Source organism: Heloderma suspectum, chromosome 8 (assembly GCF_057233095.1).
Source record: "Heloderma suspectum isolate Gila_16-S chromosome 8, 16-S_ref, whole genome shotgun sequence".
Classification (NCBI taxonomy): Eukaryota; Metazoa; Chordata; class Lepidosauria; order Squamata; family Helodermatidae; genus Heloderma; species Heloderma suspectum.
The window spans coordinates 6,750,723-6,773,137 of record NC_139465.1 but is presented as its reverse complement, the minus strand read 5'-3'; the positions used below and the strand labels follow the sequence as shown (position 1 = coordinate 6,773,137).

The 22,415-nt window shown below is 46.9% G+C and overlaps 1 protein-coding gene across 1 annotated transcript in view; it reads left to right on the top strand.

Annotated features, from left to right (window-relative positions):
• Positions 1 to 21,330, top strand: part of MTHFSD (methenyltetrahydrofolate synthetase domain containing) — a 38,926-nt gene extending 17,596 nt beyond the window's left edge. Inside the window, exons 5-8 of the mRNA XM_084812834.1 lie at positions 337 to 427; positions 6,112 to 6,224; positions 8,227 to 8,352; positions 19,670 to 21,330. Of these exons, the coding sequence (XP_084668960.1) occupies positions 337 to 427; positions 6,112 to 6,224; positions 8,227 to 8,352; positions 19,670 to 20,167 (828 nt within the window). The 3' untranslated portion in view covers positions 20,168 to 21,330. The remainder of the gene's footprint in view (positions 1 to 336; positions 428 to 6,111; positions 6,225 to 8,226; positions 8,353 to 19,669) is intronic.
• The last annotated feature ends 1,085 nt before the right edge of the window (positions 21,331 to 22,415 follow it).

Below are 22,415 nucleotides of genomic sequence, written 5' to 3'. Positions count from 1 at the left end.
CATTTCAACAGTTTCATGCTGGAGCATCCTTTTAAAGTTCCTTTGTTCAAGAACAGCCACTTTCAGGTCGGCAACTGGGTGAAAAAATGTGTATTACTGAAGTAGGGTTTGGGATGGGATTTCATTCAGCCCCAAGTCCCAGATCTTCTCAGAATGTTAGAAGAACACCTTGGCAGGCTCCCAAGAATTGAACAGAGCCAGCTGTTGTGGATGTGGAAGGTTTCTGTTCTCCTTCAATAGACCAGGCGGGGATTTTTGGCTTGCATTTCATAACTGCCCTCCTCTGTTGATTCTCACTGCGTCCTCCCCCTGCTCAATATTGGTTTTCTGTTTCAGGGTGTCAGGGATTACAGCGTACCTGTTGGTTTAGATGCAAAGGTGCATGTGGACCTGGTTGTGGTAGGATCAGTGGCTGTTTCTGAGAAAGGTATGTGGCACAAAAACATGTGACACTGATGTCAGCCCTCAGGGTAAACAGCTAAATGTTGGAAAACTGCAGAACTCCCAACACCGAAATCTTGGTACATGGAGCTGTGGCTAATAGCCATGCAAGGCCGGCATCAAGGGTAGGCATGGTTGGGCACCTGCCAAGGGCCCACACCCCAGCGGGGGGGCCCTGACAAGAGCCCCCTGGAGTTGCTCCTCCTTTTCACCACTGCAACCTTCTTGTTCACCTTCCTCTCGCTCTGGCCCAGGCAATGGTGGTGGTGGGAAGAAAGAGCCAGAGATGCCTCTGCCTACTTGTTCACTGGCTCTCTACCTGTCAAGCAAGCAAGCGGAGCCATGATGAGAGAGAGGATGAGCAACAGCAGCCCGTCACAATGATGGTGAGAAGAAGGTTCAAGGGCCCTCGAAGACCGGGATCCGGGACTATAGCCATAACAGACAATTTGACATAGCATCTGAAATTAGCTTAAGGCAAAATCTCTGATTTTTGCTATGGTCTCATTTCATATTTCATAAAACATGGTATGGTTTTATTTCATATACAAATCAGGGACATACACGGAAATATTGGTCAAAGCCTTTTGTCCAATTATAGAAAAGAGACGAACAGTGCGATCCTATGTGTGTCCACTCAGAAGCAAGTCCCACTTTGTTCAATGGGACTTACTCCCAGGGAAATGGGTATAGGATTGAATCCTACGTAGAATTTGTTATTATGAAGAAAACCTCCAGGCAGCCAATATAATTCAGTTATATTTTTGTCTGTAGAGTTGGGCGGGGGGGATGTTAAATCTATTACTCTCTGTCAATAACTAGATTTAAATTTAATTGATATATTTTCCATTTCTTTGTTTGTTTTTGCATTTGGAAAATTGATTTCATTTTTACATTTTATTAATCAATAAATAAATACATGTGGACTCAGGAACCTAAAGTTAGGTACCTGCTAAAGATAAATTCTCAATAGGGCTATCAACAGCTACCATCCAAGACATGATAGAGAAGCACCTTGGATAGCTCCTTTAGAGTTCTGACTGGTTCTGACGGAAGCCATCAGAGCCACCAGACTCCACTACCTTTACCCTAACCACTGATTATTTGGTGGTTTCCTAGTTTTTGTCCATTTCTCCCCCAGCCCCCAGCCCCCCATTCCAAAAGGCTGAAATGCCTCTCCCAAGGCTTAGTTACAGGCGGCGGCAGCAGCAACAGGAGGAGGAGAAGGAGAAGGAGGAGAAGGAGAAGAAGAAAGGGGCAAATGTAGATCTTCACTTGGTCCTTAGCTGTTGCTCTCTCTTTTATATTGCTTTATATTCTATATTTTAACATTTTTAAGATGTGCCTGGGAAATACATTGAGTAACTCAAGGGGTCGCGGGTGTGTGCCACCATAACTGTGGTCACAGGTAGGGGGAGGTATGGCACTGGGGGATCAACAGACCAGCTGACGAGAAGAGGGGTGAGATACCTTACAGCTATCCCCTCTTCTGGTTCTTCCCCCAACCAGGTAGTTCCTGGTGGCCTTGCCAGCTTGCCCTGGGGTCTGGTGGTGGTGCTGCTGCTGAATGCCACGTCGGTCCAAACTAAAATCTCCGTCATCCATGATTTGATTGTGGATGAGGGGCCTGACCTGGTAGGTATTACTGAGACCTGAGTGGGGGAACTGGGAGGGGTTACTCTCTCCCAGCAGTGCCCTCCTGGGTACTCGGTGCAGCACCAACACCAACTCAAGGGTCGGGGAGGGGGGGTGGCCATGGTCTATAGGAATTCGATCTCCCTCTCTAGGCTTCTTGTTCATTCAAGTGTGGATCTTGGGTGTCTGTATCTTGTGATGGGTACCTGGGACAGATTAAAGATTCTGCTGGTATACTGCCCGTCCCACTGCCCATCAGACTCCCTGCCTGAGCTAACAGAGGTGGTTTTGGACTTGGTGTTGAGGACCCCTAGGATGATGGTTCTGGGGGATCTCAACTTCCATGCTGAGGCCATTGTATCCGGGGCAGCTCAGGACTTCATGGCCTCCATGACAACCATGGGGCTGTCCCAATATGTCATCAGCCCAACACATGTAAAAGGACACATGCTTGATCTGGTTTTCTCGACTGGGCAGGAGGATGGTGATCTGAAAATGGAGGAATTAACATCTGTCCCCTTGTCATGGTCAGATCACTTCCTACTGAGGTTTAGACTGTTGACAGCCTTTTCCCTCTGCAAGGGTGGGGGACCTATTAAAATGGTCCGCCCCCAGAGGCTAATGGATTTCAATGGATTCCAGAGGGCTCTGGGGGACTTTCCTGCTGGTATGGCTGGTGCTCCTGTCGAAGCCCAGGTCGCTCTGTGGAATGCAGAGATGACTCGGGCGGTTGACACGATCGCGCCCAAGCGCCCTCTCCCTCTGAGCAGAGCCTGGCCAGCTCCTTGGTATACACCTGAGCTGAGGGCAATGAAGCAAGAGGGGAGACGGCTAGAATGCAGGTGGAGGAAAACTCGTGCCGAGTCTGACTGAACACAGGTTAGAGCTCATTATTGAGCCTACTCTGTGGCAGTGAGGGTGGCAAAGAGACAGTTCTTTTCCACCAGCATTGCATCTTTTCAGTGTCATCCAGCGGAGCTTTTCCTATTGGTTCATGGCCTGTTACATTCTGGTCCAGGGAGAGAGACGGTGGAACCCTCGGTAGCACGCTGTGATGAGTTTGCACGGCACTTTGAAGATAAAGTCGCTCAGATTTGTCATGAACTGGACACCGCTGTTAATGCAGTTCCATTAGTAGAGGCGTCCAGAGCACTGTCTGTTCCAGTTTTATTGGATGAGTTTCAATTATTGAGGGCCGAGGATGTGGAGAAGGTGCTTGGCCAAGTCCGGTCGACCACCTGTGTGCTTGACCCTTGCCCTTCATGGCTTATTACATCAAACAAGGAGGGGATGTCTGGCTGGGTCCAGGAGGCTGTAAATTCCTCCTTGAGAGAGGGAGTGGTGCTGACCTCTTTAAAAGAGGCAGTAATCAGGCCGCTCCTGAAAAAGCCTAACCTGGACCCAGAGGACATTAACAACTATAGGCTGGTGGCCAACATCCCCTTCCTGGGCAGGGTGCTTGAGTGGGTGGTTGCAGGACAATTCCAGGCACTCTTGAATGAAACAGATTATCTAGATCCATTTCAGTCAGGCTTCAGGCCTGGTTTTGGAACAGAAACTCCCTCAGTCACCCTGACTGCAAGGAGAGGGACAGGGGGAGTGTGACCCTATTGATTCTCCTGGACCTCTCAGTGGCTTTCAATACCATCGACCATGGTATCCTTCTGGATAGGTTGTCTGGGTTGGGAGTTGGAGGCACTGCACTGCAGTGGTTCCGCTCCTACTTGGACGGCCAATTCCAGAAGGTGGCGCTGGGGGATTATTGCTCTGTGCCTTGGCAATTATGCCATGGGGTTCCACAGGGCTCTATTTTATCCCCTATGCTGTTCAGCATCTACAAGAAACTGCTGGGGGAGGTTATCCGGAGGTGTGGGCTGATATGCCATCAATATGCGGATGACACCCAGCTCTACCACTCTCATCAAACCCAGGTGAGGCAATGGCTGTTCTGAATCAGTGCCTGGGCATGGTAATGGACTGGATGAGGGCCAATAAACTGAAACTCAGTCCAGATAAGATGGAGGTGCTGTTAGTGGGTGATTTGTCTGCCCAGCTAGGTGATATTCAACCTGTTCTGGAGGGGGCTGGATCAGGTTCATAGTTTGGGGGTGCTCTTGGACCCAGAACTGTCACTTGAGGCACAGATGAACTCAGTGGCACAGAGTATTTTTTATCAGCTTAGGCTGGTATACCAACTACGCCCTTATCTGGACAGAGATAGCCTAGCTACAGTTATCCATGATCTGATAACCTCTTGTCTGGATTGCTGCAATGTGTTATACATGGGGCTGCATTTGAAAACAGTCTGGAAACTTCAGCTAGTCCAAAATAGGGCAGTAAGATTGTTAACAGGGACCGGCCAACAAGATCACATTATGTCAGTACTTTTCCAGCTGCACTGGCTGCCAGTCCATTTCTGGGCCCAATTCAGAGTGCTGGTATTAACATTCAAAGCCCTTAATGGCTTGGGGCCATGTTATCTGAAGGATCTCCTCCTCCCATATGTGCCTGCCCAGACCCTAAGGTCATCCTCAGGAGTCCTTCTCTGGGAGCCCCCACCAAAGGAAGTGAGGCTAGTGGCTACCAGGAGGAGGTCCTTTTCTGCTGTGCCCCCCCAGCTGTGGAATGAGCTCCCTAGAGAGGTTCGCTTGGTGCCTACATTGTTCTCCTTCTGGCGCCAGGTGAAGACCTTTTTATTCTCCCAGTATTTTAGCATTTAAGTTTCTTAATCTTTTAGCTCTGCTGTTTTCAATCTGTATTTTAAACCTCTGCATTGCTGCTAGGTTTTATTCTGGTTGTACTGTTATATTATGCTTTTAAGCTTTTACATTTTATATTGTTTTATGCGGCACTTTGTGGTTTTAATTTCTGTGAACTGCCCAGAGAGCTTCGGCTATCGGGCAGTATAGAAATGAAATAAATAAAATAATAAAATAATAAATACGAGCTTTCAGCTAAAAAGTACTTGCATTTTGGTCCCACCCTTTTTGCCTCAAGCCCCACCCACCACTGGAATGCAGCCCCTGAAAGCTTCTCCGAAATGGAATTTTGGCCCTAGGGCTGAAAGAGGTTCTGCACCCCTGCTCTGGGCCAGAGATGGGAATGTGTGGGCCTTCAGATATTGTCAGACTGCAACTCCCATCAGCCCTCACCATTGGCTATGCTGGCTAGGGCTGATGGGAGTTGTGGTCCAACAACATCTGAAGCATTGCACTGCTGGATTGCAGCCTGACCTAAGGTGAGTCACAACTGAAGCATGACCTCCATACAAATATGTGGTTTTGAATACATGAATTGGGAAGTGAATCTCCCAAGTGAATATTTGGGCTAAAAAGTGCCTCCCAGAGCTGAAAAGGTTGATAACTATTGCTTAGGCAGAATCACAGTCAACGACAGGATTTTCACGCATTCTCCAGAAAAGTGTGGATTATTTTTAGATATTTCCAGAAGAGTAGGTTGCATACGCCCACTCAGAAGAGACATCACACTCATATCTATGAATGCACAGCACACACACACAGACATGCATGCTTGTACACACCCTCGCATATGCGCATGTATGTGTGTGCACACAGAAGTCCTCTCACATGCGACACGTGGTCATGTGGTTTGCAAACAAAGCAAGTCAGATTTCTTTCCTTCAGGTTTTATTCATATGTGCAAATGTATGTGGATTTAATTAATGACTACATCAATAAGGAAAAGCTTATGTTGCTGAACTGACTATAATTTCTGCAATTTGGTGCAACCCCAAGGTGTATAGGTCATGTGTTCTCCATCCCTGATATAGACTCTATTCTACCTCCAGTATCCAAGTATACCTATGTACACCAGTTGCTGGGGAGCATGGGTGGGAGGGTGCTGTTGCACTCATGTCCTGCTTGTGGGTTTCCCATCAATAGCTGGTTGGCCACTTGTGTGAACAGAATGCTGGACTAGACAGACCCTTGGTCTGATCCAGCAGGGCTGTTCTGATGTTCTTATGTACAAACAGTGCATCCCTGTAGTCATTGGATGCTCCCTCTCTCTCTGTAGGTTGGCGGATTGGGAAAGGGGAAGGGTTTGCGGACATGGAGTACGCTATGATGGTCTCCATGGGAGCCGTAAGAGAAGACACGATAGTCGTCACGGCTGTTCACGACTGCCAGGTAATGACTGTGGTACGGAAGACAGCGACCTGCCTCCTGCCTGGCAGAGGGGTAAGGACACCTGGGTGCAGTGTGTGATCTGAGCTAGGACACAAATGAATGAATCGGATGAATTCTCTGGACCAAGAAGAAAAAAAGAGCCAGATTTGGTGACTGTTTGATGTTACACTAAGTAAAGATTTTCCATAGTTAAATTCTGCAATGTTTTTGGCAGGGATCAAGAGCCAAGCTGAGCACCAAAGCACATGCTTTGTATCCCAGCAGAATGGGGCTCCCCACAGCCCCCAAACAGCTGTTTGGGGGGGCTGTGAGGAGCCCCATTCTGTCAAGAAATGGGGTGTGCAATCCCCATGAAGCATGTTTTGCTGCAAAAATGCTGATTGTGCTGGGAAACAATTGCTGTGGTAGCCATTTTTGGTGGCACAGCAGCAATTTTTGGCAACATAGGTGTGACAGCTACCAGGGGTGCACAAATAGAAGAAAAACAGAGCAGGAGATCATGAGCTTTTAGGAGGAGATGGGTGAGGCATCTTGGCTAGTTTGCATTCTTGGCTCTGAGTACGAAATGTAACTTCATTGGTTAAAAATGGTCAGTTTTGTCTCATAAAAAGAGTTTTGCAGTGTACAAGGCCACTGCCACTTTCTGCATCATTCTAGTATGCTTGATTTAACGATGGTTGAGGCCAGTGTAGTTGTTAGAGGGTTGGGCTAGGCATAGGGAGACACAGGTTCAAATCCCCACTCAGCCATGATGCTCACTGGGGTGACCTTGGACCAGTCACCATCTCTCAGGCTAACCTACCTCTCAGGGTTGTTCTGGGGATATAATTGGGGAGAGAATCATGTACACCCCCTCAAGCTCCTTGGAAGAAAGCAGGGTGTAAACATAAGAGATGATTAAGTAAAATAGGGTTGCTTCCACGCTAGCCATTGTAGTCAGGAATTGCCATCCTTTGTGGAAGCTATGAAAGGCAGAAGCCACGTGAAGGAAGCTACTAATTAAAGTTGCAGGAAAGCTTTCTTGAACTAGACTTTATTTCTTTGAAGTATTTTTATCCGATTCCTCAGTCAAAGAGGCTCCTGTAAATGCATAGTAAATCTACTTTGCAGCTACATATGATCAGTAAAACAAGACAGTCCCTGCCTACAGGCTTGTAGTCTAAAAAGTCATGACACACAAGGAAAAAATGATGGGAAGGGAAGAGGAAAAAACAAAGCAGTCCTTCAACAGGGCTGAAGTAGACTTCTGCTGTACATCCTTACTTCTGAGTGAGTGATATTTTGGACATAGCCCAATAAGGAGCCACCATTTTAATTCTGCTTCCAGCTGGTTGCAGAAAAGTAATGCCATGGCAGTGCTAGGATGGAAGCAACCCACAGATGTGATACACAGCCTATCACTCCAATATCATACCATCTTCATTGGTTCCAGTTGCCTTCTGGGCTCAGTGCAAAGTGCTGGTTTTGATCTTTAAAGTCCTCAGTGGAGTGGGGCTAACATTTTAGTTCCACTTCCAGCTGACCATGACTTAAGGGTCTCCAATGTGGAGCCCGTGGGCACCAATGTGCCCATGGCCATCTCTCTTGGTGCTCACCAGGTTCCCTGGTTTGAATTTGATTTCTTAAGGTTTTTTACCTTTTTTTTCCAGTGGTGGGCTGGTAGGCTGTAAAGCCAAGTGCTGCTCTCCAGCACCACCGTTCTTTGGGTTCAAAGGAGTGGCTTCATGTTTCAGAGCTCTTCCCGCCTCTGCCTTCCACTTAGGCTCTTGGGCAAGGTATTTTTCTTTTAGCCCCACCAGTTTGCCTTCTGGGAAACGAGTGTTTAGTGACCAGCCATGGGCCCCACCACAGCCATTTTGTGAGAGTGCCCACAGCACTCATTGAAATTTCCAATGTGCCCACTGACCCAAAGTGGCTGGGGACCCCTTTGGCAGCGCCGGAGGACCCTGGTGTGGAAGCAGCCTACGGACCAGTACTATATCTCTTCTCCTCCTTGCCACAGGTGGTGGACATACCAGAAGAACTGCTAGGTGACCATGATCTAACTGTGGATTACATCCTTACCCCAATGAGAGTAATCAAGACTGGGTGCAGGCGCCCAAAACCGCGGGGGATCCTCTGGCATGAGGTAGGATGCCTCTGCTGCAGGCTGCTTGGGGCAACAGGCAGTTCCGGGGGAGGGGGTGAAAATGTCTGCATTTTAAAAGTGTCTCAGAATTTGCATGGGGTGTTCTGTAAATGAACATGTCATAATCGGACGTGGAACCAAGCTTGTGCATACTATTGGACTACTATTTGCTGAGCTGCAGTGTTTTCATCAGTTGATGAGTTAGACCAATATGAGCATCCTGTGGGACCCATGAGATGCTTGGTGACTCTGTGTGGCCTGCGGGAGTCTCACCCACTGTCCACAACGGCTGATGGGCTTGGCTGTGGGGAAAAGGTTGCCATAGCAGTGCCAGGAGAGTGATCCCGATTGGGGTCAATGGGGTGCGGGGAGGAGACTTTAACCTTCCCCTTCCTCAGTTATCCCCATACAGCCACCTTTCCCCATCACTAATGGAGGCAGGGAAGTAGCGGTCCCAATGGGGGTCACTGGGGGGAGGGGGAGACTTTTAAAGTCTATTAGATCAGGGGTGGGAGGAAGGTAGATCTCCAGATGTTTTGGTCTTCAACTCCCAGAAGCCCCCACCACGCATGGCCAATGATCAGGAATGCTGGGAGCTGAAGTCCAACACATCTGGAGATCTACTTTCCCCCCACTCCTGTGTCAGATTAACTGATTTTAAAAATTGTTAGATTAAGGAGCAATCCGATGCATGTTTAGACAGGAAAAAGTCCTACAACTCCCAGCATGCCCCAGCCAGCATCCATTTTTTTATTGTGAGTTTCAACAAAACAAAAACATAACAAAAATAAAAAAATAAAAATACAACAACATATTCTAAAATCATCAGTTTCAAATATTACAATATTTGAGAGAGGGAGGGAGGGGAAAAAATAGGTTACACATACACTTCAGTAAAAGCAGACCAAATACTCACATATAAGTCCATCTGCAAGTTACACCTTGCAGAGCCTGTGAAGGTGAAAGAGCCTCTGATGATGTGATGGTGTGGGCTCTCCCACACTGTAGGCATTCGAGATGAAGCTGGACAGCCATCTGTCAGGGATGCCTTGACTTAAATTCCTGCATTGAGCAGGGGGTTGGACTCGATGGTCTTATAGGCACCTTCCAACCCTACTATTCTATGTTGCTATGATGCTCTGAATTGACAGACACATATGGAACAAGACAGTCTTTCAGAATAGGATACCTTGATCCCAGACCAGTAGTACTGGTACGCTTCTGAAGTTCCCAACACTTTAAAAGCACTGTGTGGGTACTGAAAGATAAAAATTGTCCTTGACCACATGCTCACCATCTAATAGATATGATACAAGAGGAAAATGGAATGAGAATGGAAGAGGAAAGCAAGCATCAGAACAACAGCACCTCCTCTGCCTGATGGGTGGGACCAGGTTGATCTCCCCTGTGCCACGGAGATCGTCCTGAGAGGCAGGAGTTCAGCCTGCCAGTGGCCCTTGGTCTCCTGGTCAGGGCAGAGGTCAGTGTGTGCCTCCTTTCTGCTCTGCAGGGGAAACTGGTTTTTATGGCTTTCTAGGTCAAAACCAGTACAATGAATTGTGTCAGATGGGAGGAGAGAAAAAGCTAGAGCCGTTACTGGAGAAATATGTACCTATGGCTAGGGATGCTGGAGAAATCCGCTGTGGACTCAAACAACGTGTTGTTGTTCAGTCGTTCAGTCATGTCCGACTCTTCGTGACCCCATGGACCATAGCACGCCAGGCCTTCCTGTCCTGCGCTCTCTCCCGGAGCGTGCTCAAGTTCATATTCATTGCATTGGTGATGCTATCTAGCCATCTCATCCTCTGCCGTCCCCTTCTCCTTTTGCCTTCAGTCCTTCCCAGCATCAGGGTCTTTTCCAGAGAGTTTTCTCTTCGCATTACGTGGCCAAAATATTTGAGCTTCAGCTTCAGTATCTGTCCTTCCAATGAGCCCTCAGGGTTGATTTCCTTTAGGATGGACTGATTTGACCTCCTTGCAGTCCAGGGGACTCGTAAGAGTCTTCTCCAGCACCACAGTTCGAAAGCATCAATTCTTCGGCACTCAGCCTTCCTTATAGTCCAGCTCTCACAGCCATACATTACTACTGGGAAAACCATAGCTTTGATTAGACGGACCTTTGTTGGCAAAGTGATGTCTCTGCTTCTTACTATGCTGTCTAGGTTTGCCATAGCTTTCCTCCCAAGGAGCAAGCGTCTTTTAATTTCATGGCTAAAGTCACCATCTGCGGTGATCTTGGAGCCCAAGAAAGTAAAATCTGTCACTGCTTCCATTTCTTCCCCTTCTATATGCCAGGAAGTGATAGGGCCAGATGCCATGATCTTAGTTTTTTTAATGTTGAGTTTCAAAACAGCTTTTGCACTCTCCTCTTTCACCCTCAACAAGAGGCTCTTTAGATCCTCTTCGCTTTCTGCCATTAGGGTGGTATCGTCTGCATATTGGAGGTTGTTGATAATTCTCCCGGCAATCTTAATTCCGACCTCTGATTCATCCAACCCGGCATTTTTCATGATGTACTCTGCATATAAGTTAAATAAGCAGGGTGACAATATGCAGCCTTGTCGTACTCCTTTCCCAATTTTGAACCACTCAGTTGTTCCATGTCTGGTACTTACTGTTGCTTCTTGACCCTCATACAGGTTTCTCAGGAGACAGGTCAGGTGGTCTGGTACTCCCATCTCTTTCAGAATTTGCCACAGTTTGTTGTGATCCACACAATCAAAGGCTTTAGTGTAGTCAATGAAGCAGAAATAGACGTTTTTCTGGAATTCTCTTGCTTTCTCCATGATGCAGCGAATGTTGGCGATTTGATCTCTAGTTCCTCTGCCTCTTCTAAACCCAGCTTGTACTTCCGGTAGTTCTCGGTTCGCATACTGCTGAAGCCTAGCTTGTAGGATTTTGAGCATCACCTTGCTGGCATGTGAAATGAGTGCAATTGTGCAGTAGTTTGAACACTCTTTGGCGTTGCCCTTCTTTGGAATTGGAATGTAAACTGACCTTTTCCAGTCTTGTGGCCACTGTTGAGTGTTCCAAATTTGTTGACATATTGAATGCAGCACTTTAACAGCATCATCTTTTAGGATTTTAAATAGCTCAGCTGAAATACTGTCAACTCCGCTAGCTTTGTTGTTACTAATGCTTCCTAAGGCCCACTTGACTTCACTCTCGAGGATGTCCGGCTCAAGTTCAGTGAGCGCACTATCATGGCTATCAGGGACATTCAGATCTTTCCTGTATAGTTCTTCTGTGTATTCTTGCCACCTCTTCTTAATCTTATCTGCTTCTGTTAGGTCCCTGCCTTCTTTCTCCTTTATCATGCCCGTCTTTGCACAAAATGTTCCCTTGAGATCTCCAATTTTCTTGAAGAGATCTCTGGTCTTTCCCATTCTGTTGTTTTCCTCGATTTCTTTGCATTGTTCATTTAAGAAGGCCTTCTTGTCTCTCCTTGTCTTGTCTCTGGAACTCTGCATTCAGTTGGATATATCTTCCCCTATCTCCCTTGCTTTTCGTTTCCCTTCTTTCCTCAGCTCCTTGCAAAGCCTCATCAGACAGCCACTTGGCTTTCTTGCATTTCTTTTTCTTTGGGATGGATTTCGTTGCTGCCTCCTGAACAATGTTACGGACCTCCGTCCATAGTTCCTCAGGCACTCTGTCTATCAGGTCTAATCCCTGAAATCTATTCCTCACCTCCACTGTATATTCATAAGGGATATGATTTAGGTCATACCTGAATGGTTTAGTGGTTTTCCCTACGTTCTTCAATTTAAGCCGAAATTTTGCAAGAATCAGCTCATGATCTGAGCCACAGTCAGCTCCAGGTCTTGTTTTTACTGACTGTATGGAGCTTCTCCATCTTTGGCTGCAAAGGACATAATCAATCTGATTTCGATATTGACCATCTGGTGATGTCCATGTGTAGAGTCGCCTCTTGTGCTGTTGGAAAAGCGTGTTTGCTATGATCAGCGTGTTCTCTTGGCAAAACTCTATTAGCTTTTGTCCTGCTTCATTTTTTACACCAAGGCCATGCCTGCCTGTTATCCCGGTGATTTCTTGACTTCCTACTTTAGCATTCCAATCCCCTATGATGAAGAAGACATCTTTTTTTGGTGTTAGTTCTAGAAGGTGTTGTAGGTCTTCATAGAACCGATCAACCTCAGCTTCTTCGGCCTCAGTGGTTGGGGCATAGACTTGAATTACTGTGATGTTGAATGGTTTGCCTTGGATTCGTACTGAGATCATTCTATCATTTTTAAGATTGTACCCCAGTACTGCTTTTCCCACCCTTTTCTTGACTATGAGTGCTACTCCATTTCTTCTAAGGGATTCTTGCCCACAATAGTAGATATGATGGTCACCTGAATTAAATTCGCCCATGCCTGTCCATTTGAGTTCGCTGATTCCCAAGATGTCGATGTTCAATCTTGCCATCTCATGTTTGACCACCTCCAGCTTACCTTGATTCATTGATCTTACATTCCAGGTTCCTAAACAATATTGTTCTTTACAACATCGGATTTTCTTTTCACCACCAGACACATCCACAGCTGAGTGTCCTTTCGGCTTTGGCCCAGCCGCTTCACTCTTTCTGGCGCTACTTGGAAATACCCTCTGCTCTTCCCCAGTAGTATATTGGACACCTTCCGACCTGAGGGGCTCATCTTCTGCATCATATCTTTTAGCCTTGTGATACGTTCCATGGGGTTTTCTTGGCAAGAATACTGGAGTGGGTTGCCATTTCCTTCTCCAGTGGACCACATTTTGTCAGAACTCTCTGCCATGACCTGTCCGTCTTGGGTGGCCCTGCACGGCATAGCTTATGGCTTCACTGAGTTACGCAAGCCCCTTCGCCACAACAAGGCAGTGATCCATGAAGGGGCAAACAAGGTGGGATTCCCACAAATCCGACCTGTGGAGTCCACAGCCAACTAGCTTCCCTGACCTCCGCACCTGCTGGCTTCTGTGCGGGATGGCTTCCAGGTTTTAAAAAGACAAGGTCCACGAATGATGGCTGTCATTCACAGACCCTGGGAAAATCATGGCCGTAAATTGTGTATGTTATGCCATTTGCGGCCATAGAGCACTTACCTCTACGTAAGTTGCAGCCATAAGAGCACTTTTACAGCTGCAGTTTGCATAGATGTGTCTGATGGCTGCAAATGGTGTAAAATACGTAATTTTCAGCTGCAGTTTTCTCAAGGTCTGCAAATGGCAGCCGACCTTGCCTTTTTAAAACCAGGAAGGTGCTCTGTGAAATCTGGTGTGCATGCGCAGGGCTCTGGGGAAATGTGGTGAGCCCAGATGGCCTGGATTTCCCCACAGTGGACCCCCACCCCCCATGAACCAGACTTCGCGGGGCTCGCCCATCCCTATCTGTGACAAATGGTACCTCACAGTAGTTAACAGTTGGTTTCTAAGGCAGCTGAAATTTCTGAACACTCCTCAGAGACGGCCCCACACCAGACCCCAGAGATGGACTGCTCATCTTGCCTCTGACAATGGCTGGTTTGGGGCTGCCTGTTGTGGGGAGTGGAGAAACCAAGCAATATGCCCCTGTGAAATAGCCCTGAGAAAGGCTGATCTATGGCTCCTACACAGAGCAATAAATGTACCAAAAGCTCAGAGGCGGCCGTTGCAGCACTCCCAGGGGGCCTTCCTTCCCCGCTGTGATTGCACCCAGTGGTGCAGCTTGGGGTGGGCCTGGCACCGAGGTCCAGAGCCCTGCAGCCAGGGGGGAGCAAATGACCTCCCAGACAGCGTCAGGTGGAGCAAAGGCTTCAGAAGCAAACTCCATTTTATTTCTGTAGTCAGGATGGTGCTATGATTTAAGTGAGCTGAACATTCAAAACAGCACATGCTCAGAGTGTGTGTGAACGAATGAAAATATATTTTACCTTCAGACTGATGGTATCCACAGTGGATCCGGAGCATCCTTACTGCTTTGCTGTTGGGCTGCTTTACACCAGCCTCCCCTGCCCACCACCTCTTCCTCTCTCTATAAATCAGGCTTGGCAAACAGTTGTTGCTGTTGTTCTAACATATTCTGAATTAGAGCTGTGCACACATGGCCTTTCAAAATTCTCCACCCTATTTGTCGGCAGAGAAATCAGTGGGACAATTTCACCACCTTTCTCGGGGGGGGGGGGGGGGGGAGAGATAAATTCTCCAGTTTCTCACAGGCAGGGCACTCCATTGGCAAGGGTTGTAGCACAGTTTTTTTCTCCTTTCCTAAGGGTTGTTTGTGGCAGGGCGGGGGGGAGATTGCGCTGCCACTGCAAGTGGCAACAGCAGCAACTGTATTGGCAACCTGACATCGGCTTTTACATCGTCCTTTTACATCGTCCATGATGTCCCATGCCTAGTGTAGTTCCAGGGCCTTGTGGGGGAAGAGAGGAAGAGTAGCCACCATATAAAATAATTAAAGTGTGGGAAGCCTTGGAGGCTGCCGGCTGCCAGAGAGATGATTGTGCAAGGAAAGACAGGACAGTGGAACACACTCCTTGGCCACCTCATAAGTAAGGGAAGCACAAGAACCCTGAATCCAACCCATGAGAATTTCTCTGAAATATTCTTCTCCTTTTGAATTTCTTTTTCAAAAGAGAGCCAGTGTGGTGTAGTGGCAAGAGTGTTGGACTAGGAGCTGGGAGATCCAGGTTCTAGTCCCCACTCGGCCATGGAAGCTCACTGGGTGACTTTGGGCCAGTCACAGACTCTCATCCCAGCCCACCTCACAGGGTTGTTGTTGTGAGGATAAAATGGAGAGGAGGAGGATAATGTAAGCCGCCTTGGGTTCCTTGCAAGAGGAAAAAAGGCGGGGTATAAATGCAATAAATAAATAAATAATGAATAAAACAATTTCTTTTGTATCAGTTTGAACAGCCATCTAACACATGGATATACATGGCCATCTAAGGCGGATAAGACTACTAACTCCAGAGTCTAAAGTGATAGCTGCACCTCTGATTATGCCATGACTGTTTCTCTGGTGCTACCGTTCTTGGGCTCTTGCACTCCATCCATCTCTTTCTGAGGCTTTGATTCCCCTGCTGTGCTCTAGTGTCAGAATTCGGCCTCCATAAATAATTCGGCCTCCGTAAATACTTTCTCGGCCATCTTTTGACTCCCCCGCTTCTAATCGCAAGTGATCTCTGCTGAGCTCTGGCAGGGGCTGCCCACCCCAACCCCCCAGGGACCCTTTCATCTCAGTGCTGCTTTTGACACTTTGGCAGACAGGGCCAGTCTGTGGTGAAGCCTGCTTATCAAAACCCTGCTTCCTTCTGCATTTCTTCACTTATCAGAGGGACAGCGAGAGAGCGAGAGAGATGAAAGCCTGCAATCTAACTTGGGACAAAGGAAAGATCCCCCTTCCCCTCCAGGCACTGCCATCTGTTTGCTGGATTTGAAATGACCCTTTTTAGCACGGCACTGCTGTCTTCCTGGTGGGTAATCCGGATGGGAGAACATCCGAGAAACCCCATGGAAGAGCGAGGCAATAAGCATAATGAACAAATGGTCCCCACCCACCCCCACCCAGTTTTGAAAAGGAGAAAATGGCTGCTTGAAAGAAAACAAGAGCTATCCTGGATCACGACCAAAGTCCTCTCTAGTCCAGTATAGGAAAACCCACAAGCAGGACTTGAGTGCAATAGCAGCATCCCGCTTGAGTTCCCCAGCAAATGCTGAAAATAGTTACACTGCCTCTGATACTGGACGTGACATATAACCAACGTGACCGTAGCCATTGACAGCCTTCTCCTCCATGAATTTGAGAGCAAGGGAAGACAGAGACAGGCCTCTTGAGAGCACAGCCCCACAGCCACCACCAAAAAGCTCTTGTTCTGAACAGAAGCTGGTTTCAGCCCTAGAAAGATGGAGAGGAGAGACTTGGTGAGATGCCCATGTGCCCTGGCACTTCAAGAATGCCCTTTGCCTGCTTTCTTTAAAAGCAGACGCATTTGTGAATGTCTCTCCGGCATGTATCATCAGGAGATGAGCGCATTTCATTCGAGTGTTAGGCCCTAAAACTGTAGGTTTACAGCTGGCAGCCCATGAGCTGAATCTGGCCTTGAGGGAACTGGCACTGCAGTCGATATCTACGTGTGCTGTCGTAGAGAGTTTTTAAGACCACCCATTCTAATGAGCAGCTCCCTTCTTTCAGTGGGAACTATGCAGCTTGTGCCTACAGCTGGGCATTTGGCCTCAGTTCTCCATCTGCAAAATGGAAACAGTGATCTGCAGGTTGCCCATTAAAGGTGTTTAATTAAACCAAAATGGTAATCAGCCCCTTAGTTCTAATCCCAGGTATGTCATGATTATGGTTATGTGTTTGCCTTCTACTAGGTCCATCTAGCCCAGTATGGTTTGCTTCAGACTTGCTCCAGTTTTCCTTGTTTTTCCCCTCTTCCCTCCCAATCCATTTTCCATTTGTGTCATGTCTTTTAGATTGTAAGGCTGAAGCCAAGGACAGTTTTATTATTAATCTTTGTAAGCTGTTCCGGAAGCCTTTTTTTTTCTGACTGGAGAGTAGGCTAAAATAAACCTGGTGCCTTCCAGGTGTTTTAGCTTACAACTCCCATGATCCCCAGCTAGCACGGCCATTGCACTTAAATTTCATATGCCACCTTTTATTTTATTTATTTATTTATTACATTTATATCCCACCTTTTTTCTTCTTTAAGGAAACCGTCCTCTCCATTTTATCCTCACAACAACAACCCTGTGAGGTGGGTTGGGCTGAGAGTGTGTGACTGGCCCAAAGCCACCCAGTGAGCTTCCATGGCTGAGTGGGGACTAGAACCTGGATCTCCCAACTCCCAGTCCAACACTCTCGCCACTACACCACACTGGCTCTCCACCTTCGGAGGATTTCCCTAAAAGGTGCCTTATGAATCTTTCTAAATATGGTGTGAGGTGTACTCTTACAGACTGAAGATGATAGGCCTCTGAGCATGCACAAGTTGCTTTTCCCTCATCACACTTGCCACTATCCACAGCTGGGATTCAGAGGTAGCACCTCTGTTTTGTATTTCCAAGCAGGGTTCAGCTTCCATTTCAGTAGTGAGCCTATGTACACCGGTTGCTGGGGAACATGGGTGGGAGGGTGCTGTGGCACTCATGTCCTGCTTGTGGGTTCTTGGTCAACAGCTGGTTGGCCACTGTGTGGACAGAATGCTGGACCAGATGGACCCTGGATCTGATCCAAAATGACTCTTCTTACGTTCTTATGTTCTCTTCAAGCAGATTAAAACACTGAATATCAAGCTGAGAATTTCTACAATCCATAGGGAGGGAAAAGCACACAGCACATCCTCAGAAGCACTCTTGTTTCTTACTCTTCACATCAAGATTCCAAGCATAAGCCCCGGCTTAGACTTGGGACAAGTCTGTGAATAGTTTATGCTTATAATAAGATCAGAATTCTGTGCATATATAGCTCAGCTCATGCACCCAGAAAGGCCCAGATATTTTAAATGAAAATTAAAATATATTTTGCTTATTTTTCCTGATTGTTTTTTTTCCTTCTGCTAGCCATAGGAGAGCTTGATGTTACTGCCGGTTGGACCTGACATGGCTGCAGAAGAAGACCCCAGAATAAAGTGGTGGGGAAGGGGAGAGAGGTTGTCCTTGGAGAGAGCACAGAGGCACATTCTTCCCATGTTCTGGGAAGAACAAGTCTGCTGTGATTTGTCTAAATAAAGACTCCAAATCCACATATGAATTAAATCTGACGCGAGAGGCGAGAGGCATTTGCACTGGGCCCAGGTCTGATCAGTTATGTGAAAACAGAGAAGAAAATGTTTGGTCAAATTAGCGTAGAGTTTGTCCATTTCACAAGGAAACTTGACGAAAACCAGCAAACAGTTCTAAATCTGAGCTCCGGGGAAGCGGAGCAAAAATGGCGCCAGCCTGTTGGTGCTTCTTGCAGGGTGATGTCATCAGAGATTCTCCAGAGGATGGGCTGCACAGCTGAGTCTGTGGGGCCTTCTCACGAGTTGGCAAGAGGGTCCTTCGACAGTTGGCGGAAAACTCCACAGTTTTCTCACGCTGCTAATGTTTGACCTGGGAACGACAATCCTGTTAGACAAGAGATAGTGTGGTGTGGTGGTTAGAGCATTGGACTAGGACTGGGGAAATCCAGGTTCGAATCCCCATTTTGCCACACATCTTGGGCCAGTCACCATCTCTCAATCTAACCTACTTCGCAGGATTGTAAGGAAGGGAGAACCATGTACACTAGGGGTGTAGAAACCTTTTCAGTTCAGAGAAGCTCTCAGGGGTCTCATTACAATAGTGGGCAGGGCCAAAGGCAAGAGGGGAGGAGCCAAAAAAACCCTAAAAATTTAAGCTTATGGCTTTTACTGCAGTAACAAAGCCTTGGAAGAAGCATTTCAACCTGTAGAATGGGGAGAAAACTGCACAAAAGCCAGGAAACCACCAACCGATTTGTGGTTGGGGGAAAGAGAGTGAGGCCAGAGAAGGGGCTGTTACCTTCTAAGGAGCCCTGGAGGGCTAGATTGAAAGCCCCAGAAAGCCACAATTGGCTCCCGGGTCTGAGGTATAGCACCCTTGGTGTACACCTCCATGATCTCCTTTGAGAAAAAGCAGAGTATAAATAAATGAGTAGTGTTTTAGTATTATATAAACAGCATGTTTATCAGTGAACATGGTGCTTTAATCAGAGTTTCTCAAGCAAAATAATAATAATAATAATAATAATAATAATAATAATAAAAAGAGGAGGAGGAGGTCTCCTTTCACCAAAAGAACTTACAACCTCACTGTTGACAGAGGTGATAGAGAAGCTGACAAGCGAGACAAGGGGGTGCATAATCTTTGACAAATAGTAAGCAAAGGATGTGTTCATTGCCAGGACTGTAGATCTCTGAGCTTACTAATGGGAGAGAGAGGTATAAGTAGGATAAATACAATTGCATGTGGCTTTCCTACCCACGCAGCTGTCTGCACAGAGGAGGGAGGCCTGGGGGGGGGGGGAATTGGTGGGAGGGTGAAGGTAAGATCCAACAAGGCATTCCATCATGCCAAATGCATCTGTTTCCAGGCAGCAAAAACAAGCCAGTGTACTGCAGTACTTATCACCATCGTTGTTGAAGTGTGTAGTACTTCTCGGCCCCGGCTTAGTCTTCCCAGATCTTGGCTCTCTTCTGTGAATCTCTTGTCAGCTGGTGAAGCTGATGCTACTGACAAAATGGCATCATGGCCAAGTCTACAGTGTGTGTGTATGTTTTAAAGTTTGTGTGCGTTGGCGGGGGGGGGGGGTAAGAGAAAATAATAACCACTTTTTTATCTCTCTTCATTTTAGATCAGTCATGAAACACTTATAAAAATCCCAATCCTCCGGAGCCTTCACTACAGAGAGAAACAAGAAGGCAAGGATGTTGTCCTCAAAGATGAACAGCCAGAAGTTCCAGTTGCTGACAAGCCAGCAAGAGTAGCCAGGAAGAGTAGGCCAGAAAGTACTGAGTTGCAGGGTGAGACCAGCCTGACCCAAGCGAGCCCGGAGAATGAGTCTTCATCCAGCCAAGCAGACCTACCTGATGCACCTACCACTGTGTATGTGGGCAACATCGCTCAGGGTACCAGAGTGAGTGAGCTAAAGGATGCCCTCAGAGAGCACCATGCAGTTCCCACACAGCTCACCTGGCGTGGCGCACATCGCCAAGCGTTTCTCAGTTACGACAACAAATCCGCGGCTGACATTGCTGTTGTAGCTCTGCAAGGCTTAAGCCTCCGAGGTAGCCCCCTGCGAGTTGAACTGGCCAGGAACCAGTGCAGCAAAAGGGCACGCAGAACCCGCTAGGCAGAGGAAGGAACAGGACAGGCGAATGCAGCTCTCGGTGTGGGCATGGAGCGGAAGAGTGCAACCAAAGGCTTGTTGTCGATGTTGGAGACTGCCTGTTCAAGACAAGGATGGGGCATGCTTGAACTGTTCAACTGCCATGAGTGTTCCTGCAAAGGAATGGTAATTCTGTGAAGGCTGAGGCTCTAGGACAGATTTGCTGTCACTTACTCCAAGCTACATTACCCAGTGTCTTTGGGCTGGTGGAGGTGGGGGGTGGGGTCTGCATGGCAGGGTCATGTGGTAGTTTCTGCAGGTAGGGGATGCCATTTCTGAGTGCTTCCCCTCAAGTGGAAAGCTAGCACATCAAGAAGATGGTTCTAACTTGATTATTTTTCTACTTGCAGGGATGTGAGGGGGCATTTGGGGTGTTTCATTTTTTTTACATAGGCATTCAAAAATGTGACCCTTCACTACCACCACCTAAAGTGGAGCATGCCTTATACCATCTCATAACTCTTAACACCACATTCTACTGCACGTGCGTAAACCAGCCCTTGGTTGAAACCGCTTCACCTATACATTATAAACTTACCTTTAACTATGGGAAACCAGTTTACCACTTTGTGCAAGACCTGTTTGGCCATACGATGGCTTGGCAAACCAGAACCATGGGCAGCTCTTGAGTTATTTTGTTGTTGTTGTTGCCCTTATATCCTTTACTACATTTCAGTCTTTGCCAATGAATTCTGATTCTCAGTGTTTTGAGTCCAAGAAGGTTTTCTCTATAGGGAAGTGTTGTTGTGAAGAGTAAATTTGGAACATACATGCATACACAAATGCCTTTGGAAAATCAAGCCAATATATACTGAAATATATTGGCTTGATTCTGCAAATGCATTTGTCGAAACACCGCATTTGGGAAACAAAGAAATATATATTTCTTTGTTTCCTCTCCAAAACAAGATGGATTATAGCTGATCTTCTTTTGAAACAGAAGCACTTCTATGGATGATCTCAGGCAAAAAGTCAAAATAAGCACTGAAATGTTCTCTTACATTAAAAAAAAACCCACAAGAGCTGGAAATATTTTTTCGTAGCTCCAGGGTGTACTACTAAGTATATTTTAAGCACATTATTATGCCCCAAGAGAGGCAGGCCTTTCATAAAGCATTAAAGGAAACCTCCTCAAGGTTGTCGAGGGCTCTCTGTACAATATCCCATAGACTGTGCTGCCTTCTCCTGCTCCTTCTCCCCCTCCCGTTGTTTTTTCAAGGAAAGCAAAAGCTAGAAGCGATGACATTTGGTGCTCTCCAGATTGTTTGAAAGATGAGGGAGCAATGGGAAAATGCCCCTTCCCTTTCCTTTTGCTCAGGAGCCTGGGCTTCCATCTTCCAGAACTGAAACATACAGACATAATAGCAAAAACTGTGCTACTAGTTCCCTCCGCCCAAAGGGGCTCGTAGCCTAGCGATGTACAGATTTCATAAAATCTGTTCCATCTGCATTTCACAGACTGTCAGGTGTCTTTCGTTCCATCATCTGCTCATTGGTGGAATCAGATTTTTTCCGATTTCCTGAATTTGCGCAAATTCATAATAATGAAAATGTGCAAATCCTCCCCCCCCCAATGTGCCAATCCCTGACAAAATGCACAAATCCACCCAAACTGTGGATTTTCATGCTTTAGCCTATGGGGAATATACACATTTGGGGCTGGGGTGTATATGTGTGTATATGCAAGTGTGTGTGTGTGTGTGTGTGTGTATTTCTATGACTAAATTTGCATAACATTTTGGAAAGTTAAAAAAAAGTCTGCAAGTCCGTGGAATCCGTGCAACTTAGAAAAAGCTGGTCTACTGGGAAATCCATGGGTCGGATTCAAAGAAATCCAAACTCATTTGATTCCATTGTGGCTTTCTCTGACATCCCTATCATAGCCTATTCTTCTCCTGGAAAGATGCCTTCTCCTGAGTAAGACCAAGGGCCTATCTCGCTCACTCATTATTGTCTGCACCTGCCCTGCCCAACCTGGTGCCCTCCCAATGTTTTAGACTAGAACTCCCATCAGCTCCAGCCAGCATGGTCCATGGTCAGGGATAATGGGAGTTGTAGTCCACATATCTGGAGAGCACCAGGTTGGGGAAGGCTGGACTAAGGTTTTATTCACTGAGAATTTCCATTTAAAAAACAATTGGCCACAGACCACCATTGTGTCCTAGGACAAGCAGTGGCTCTCTCCCCCACCAAAAGATGGTGAGTGTGCCAA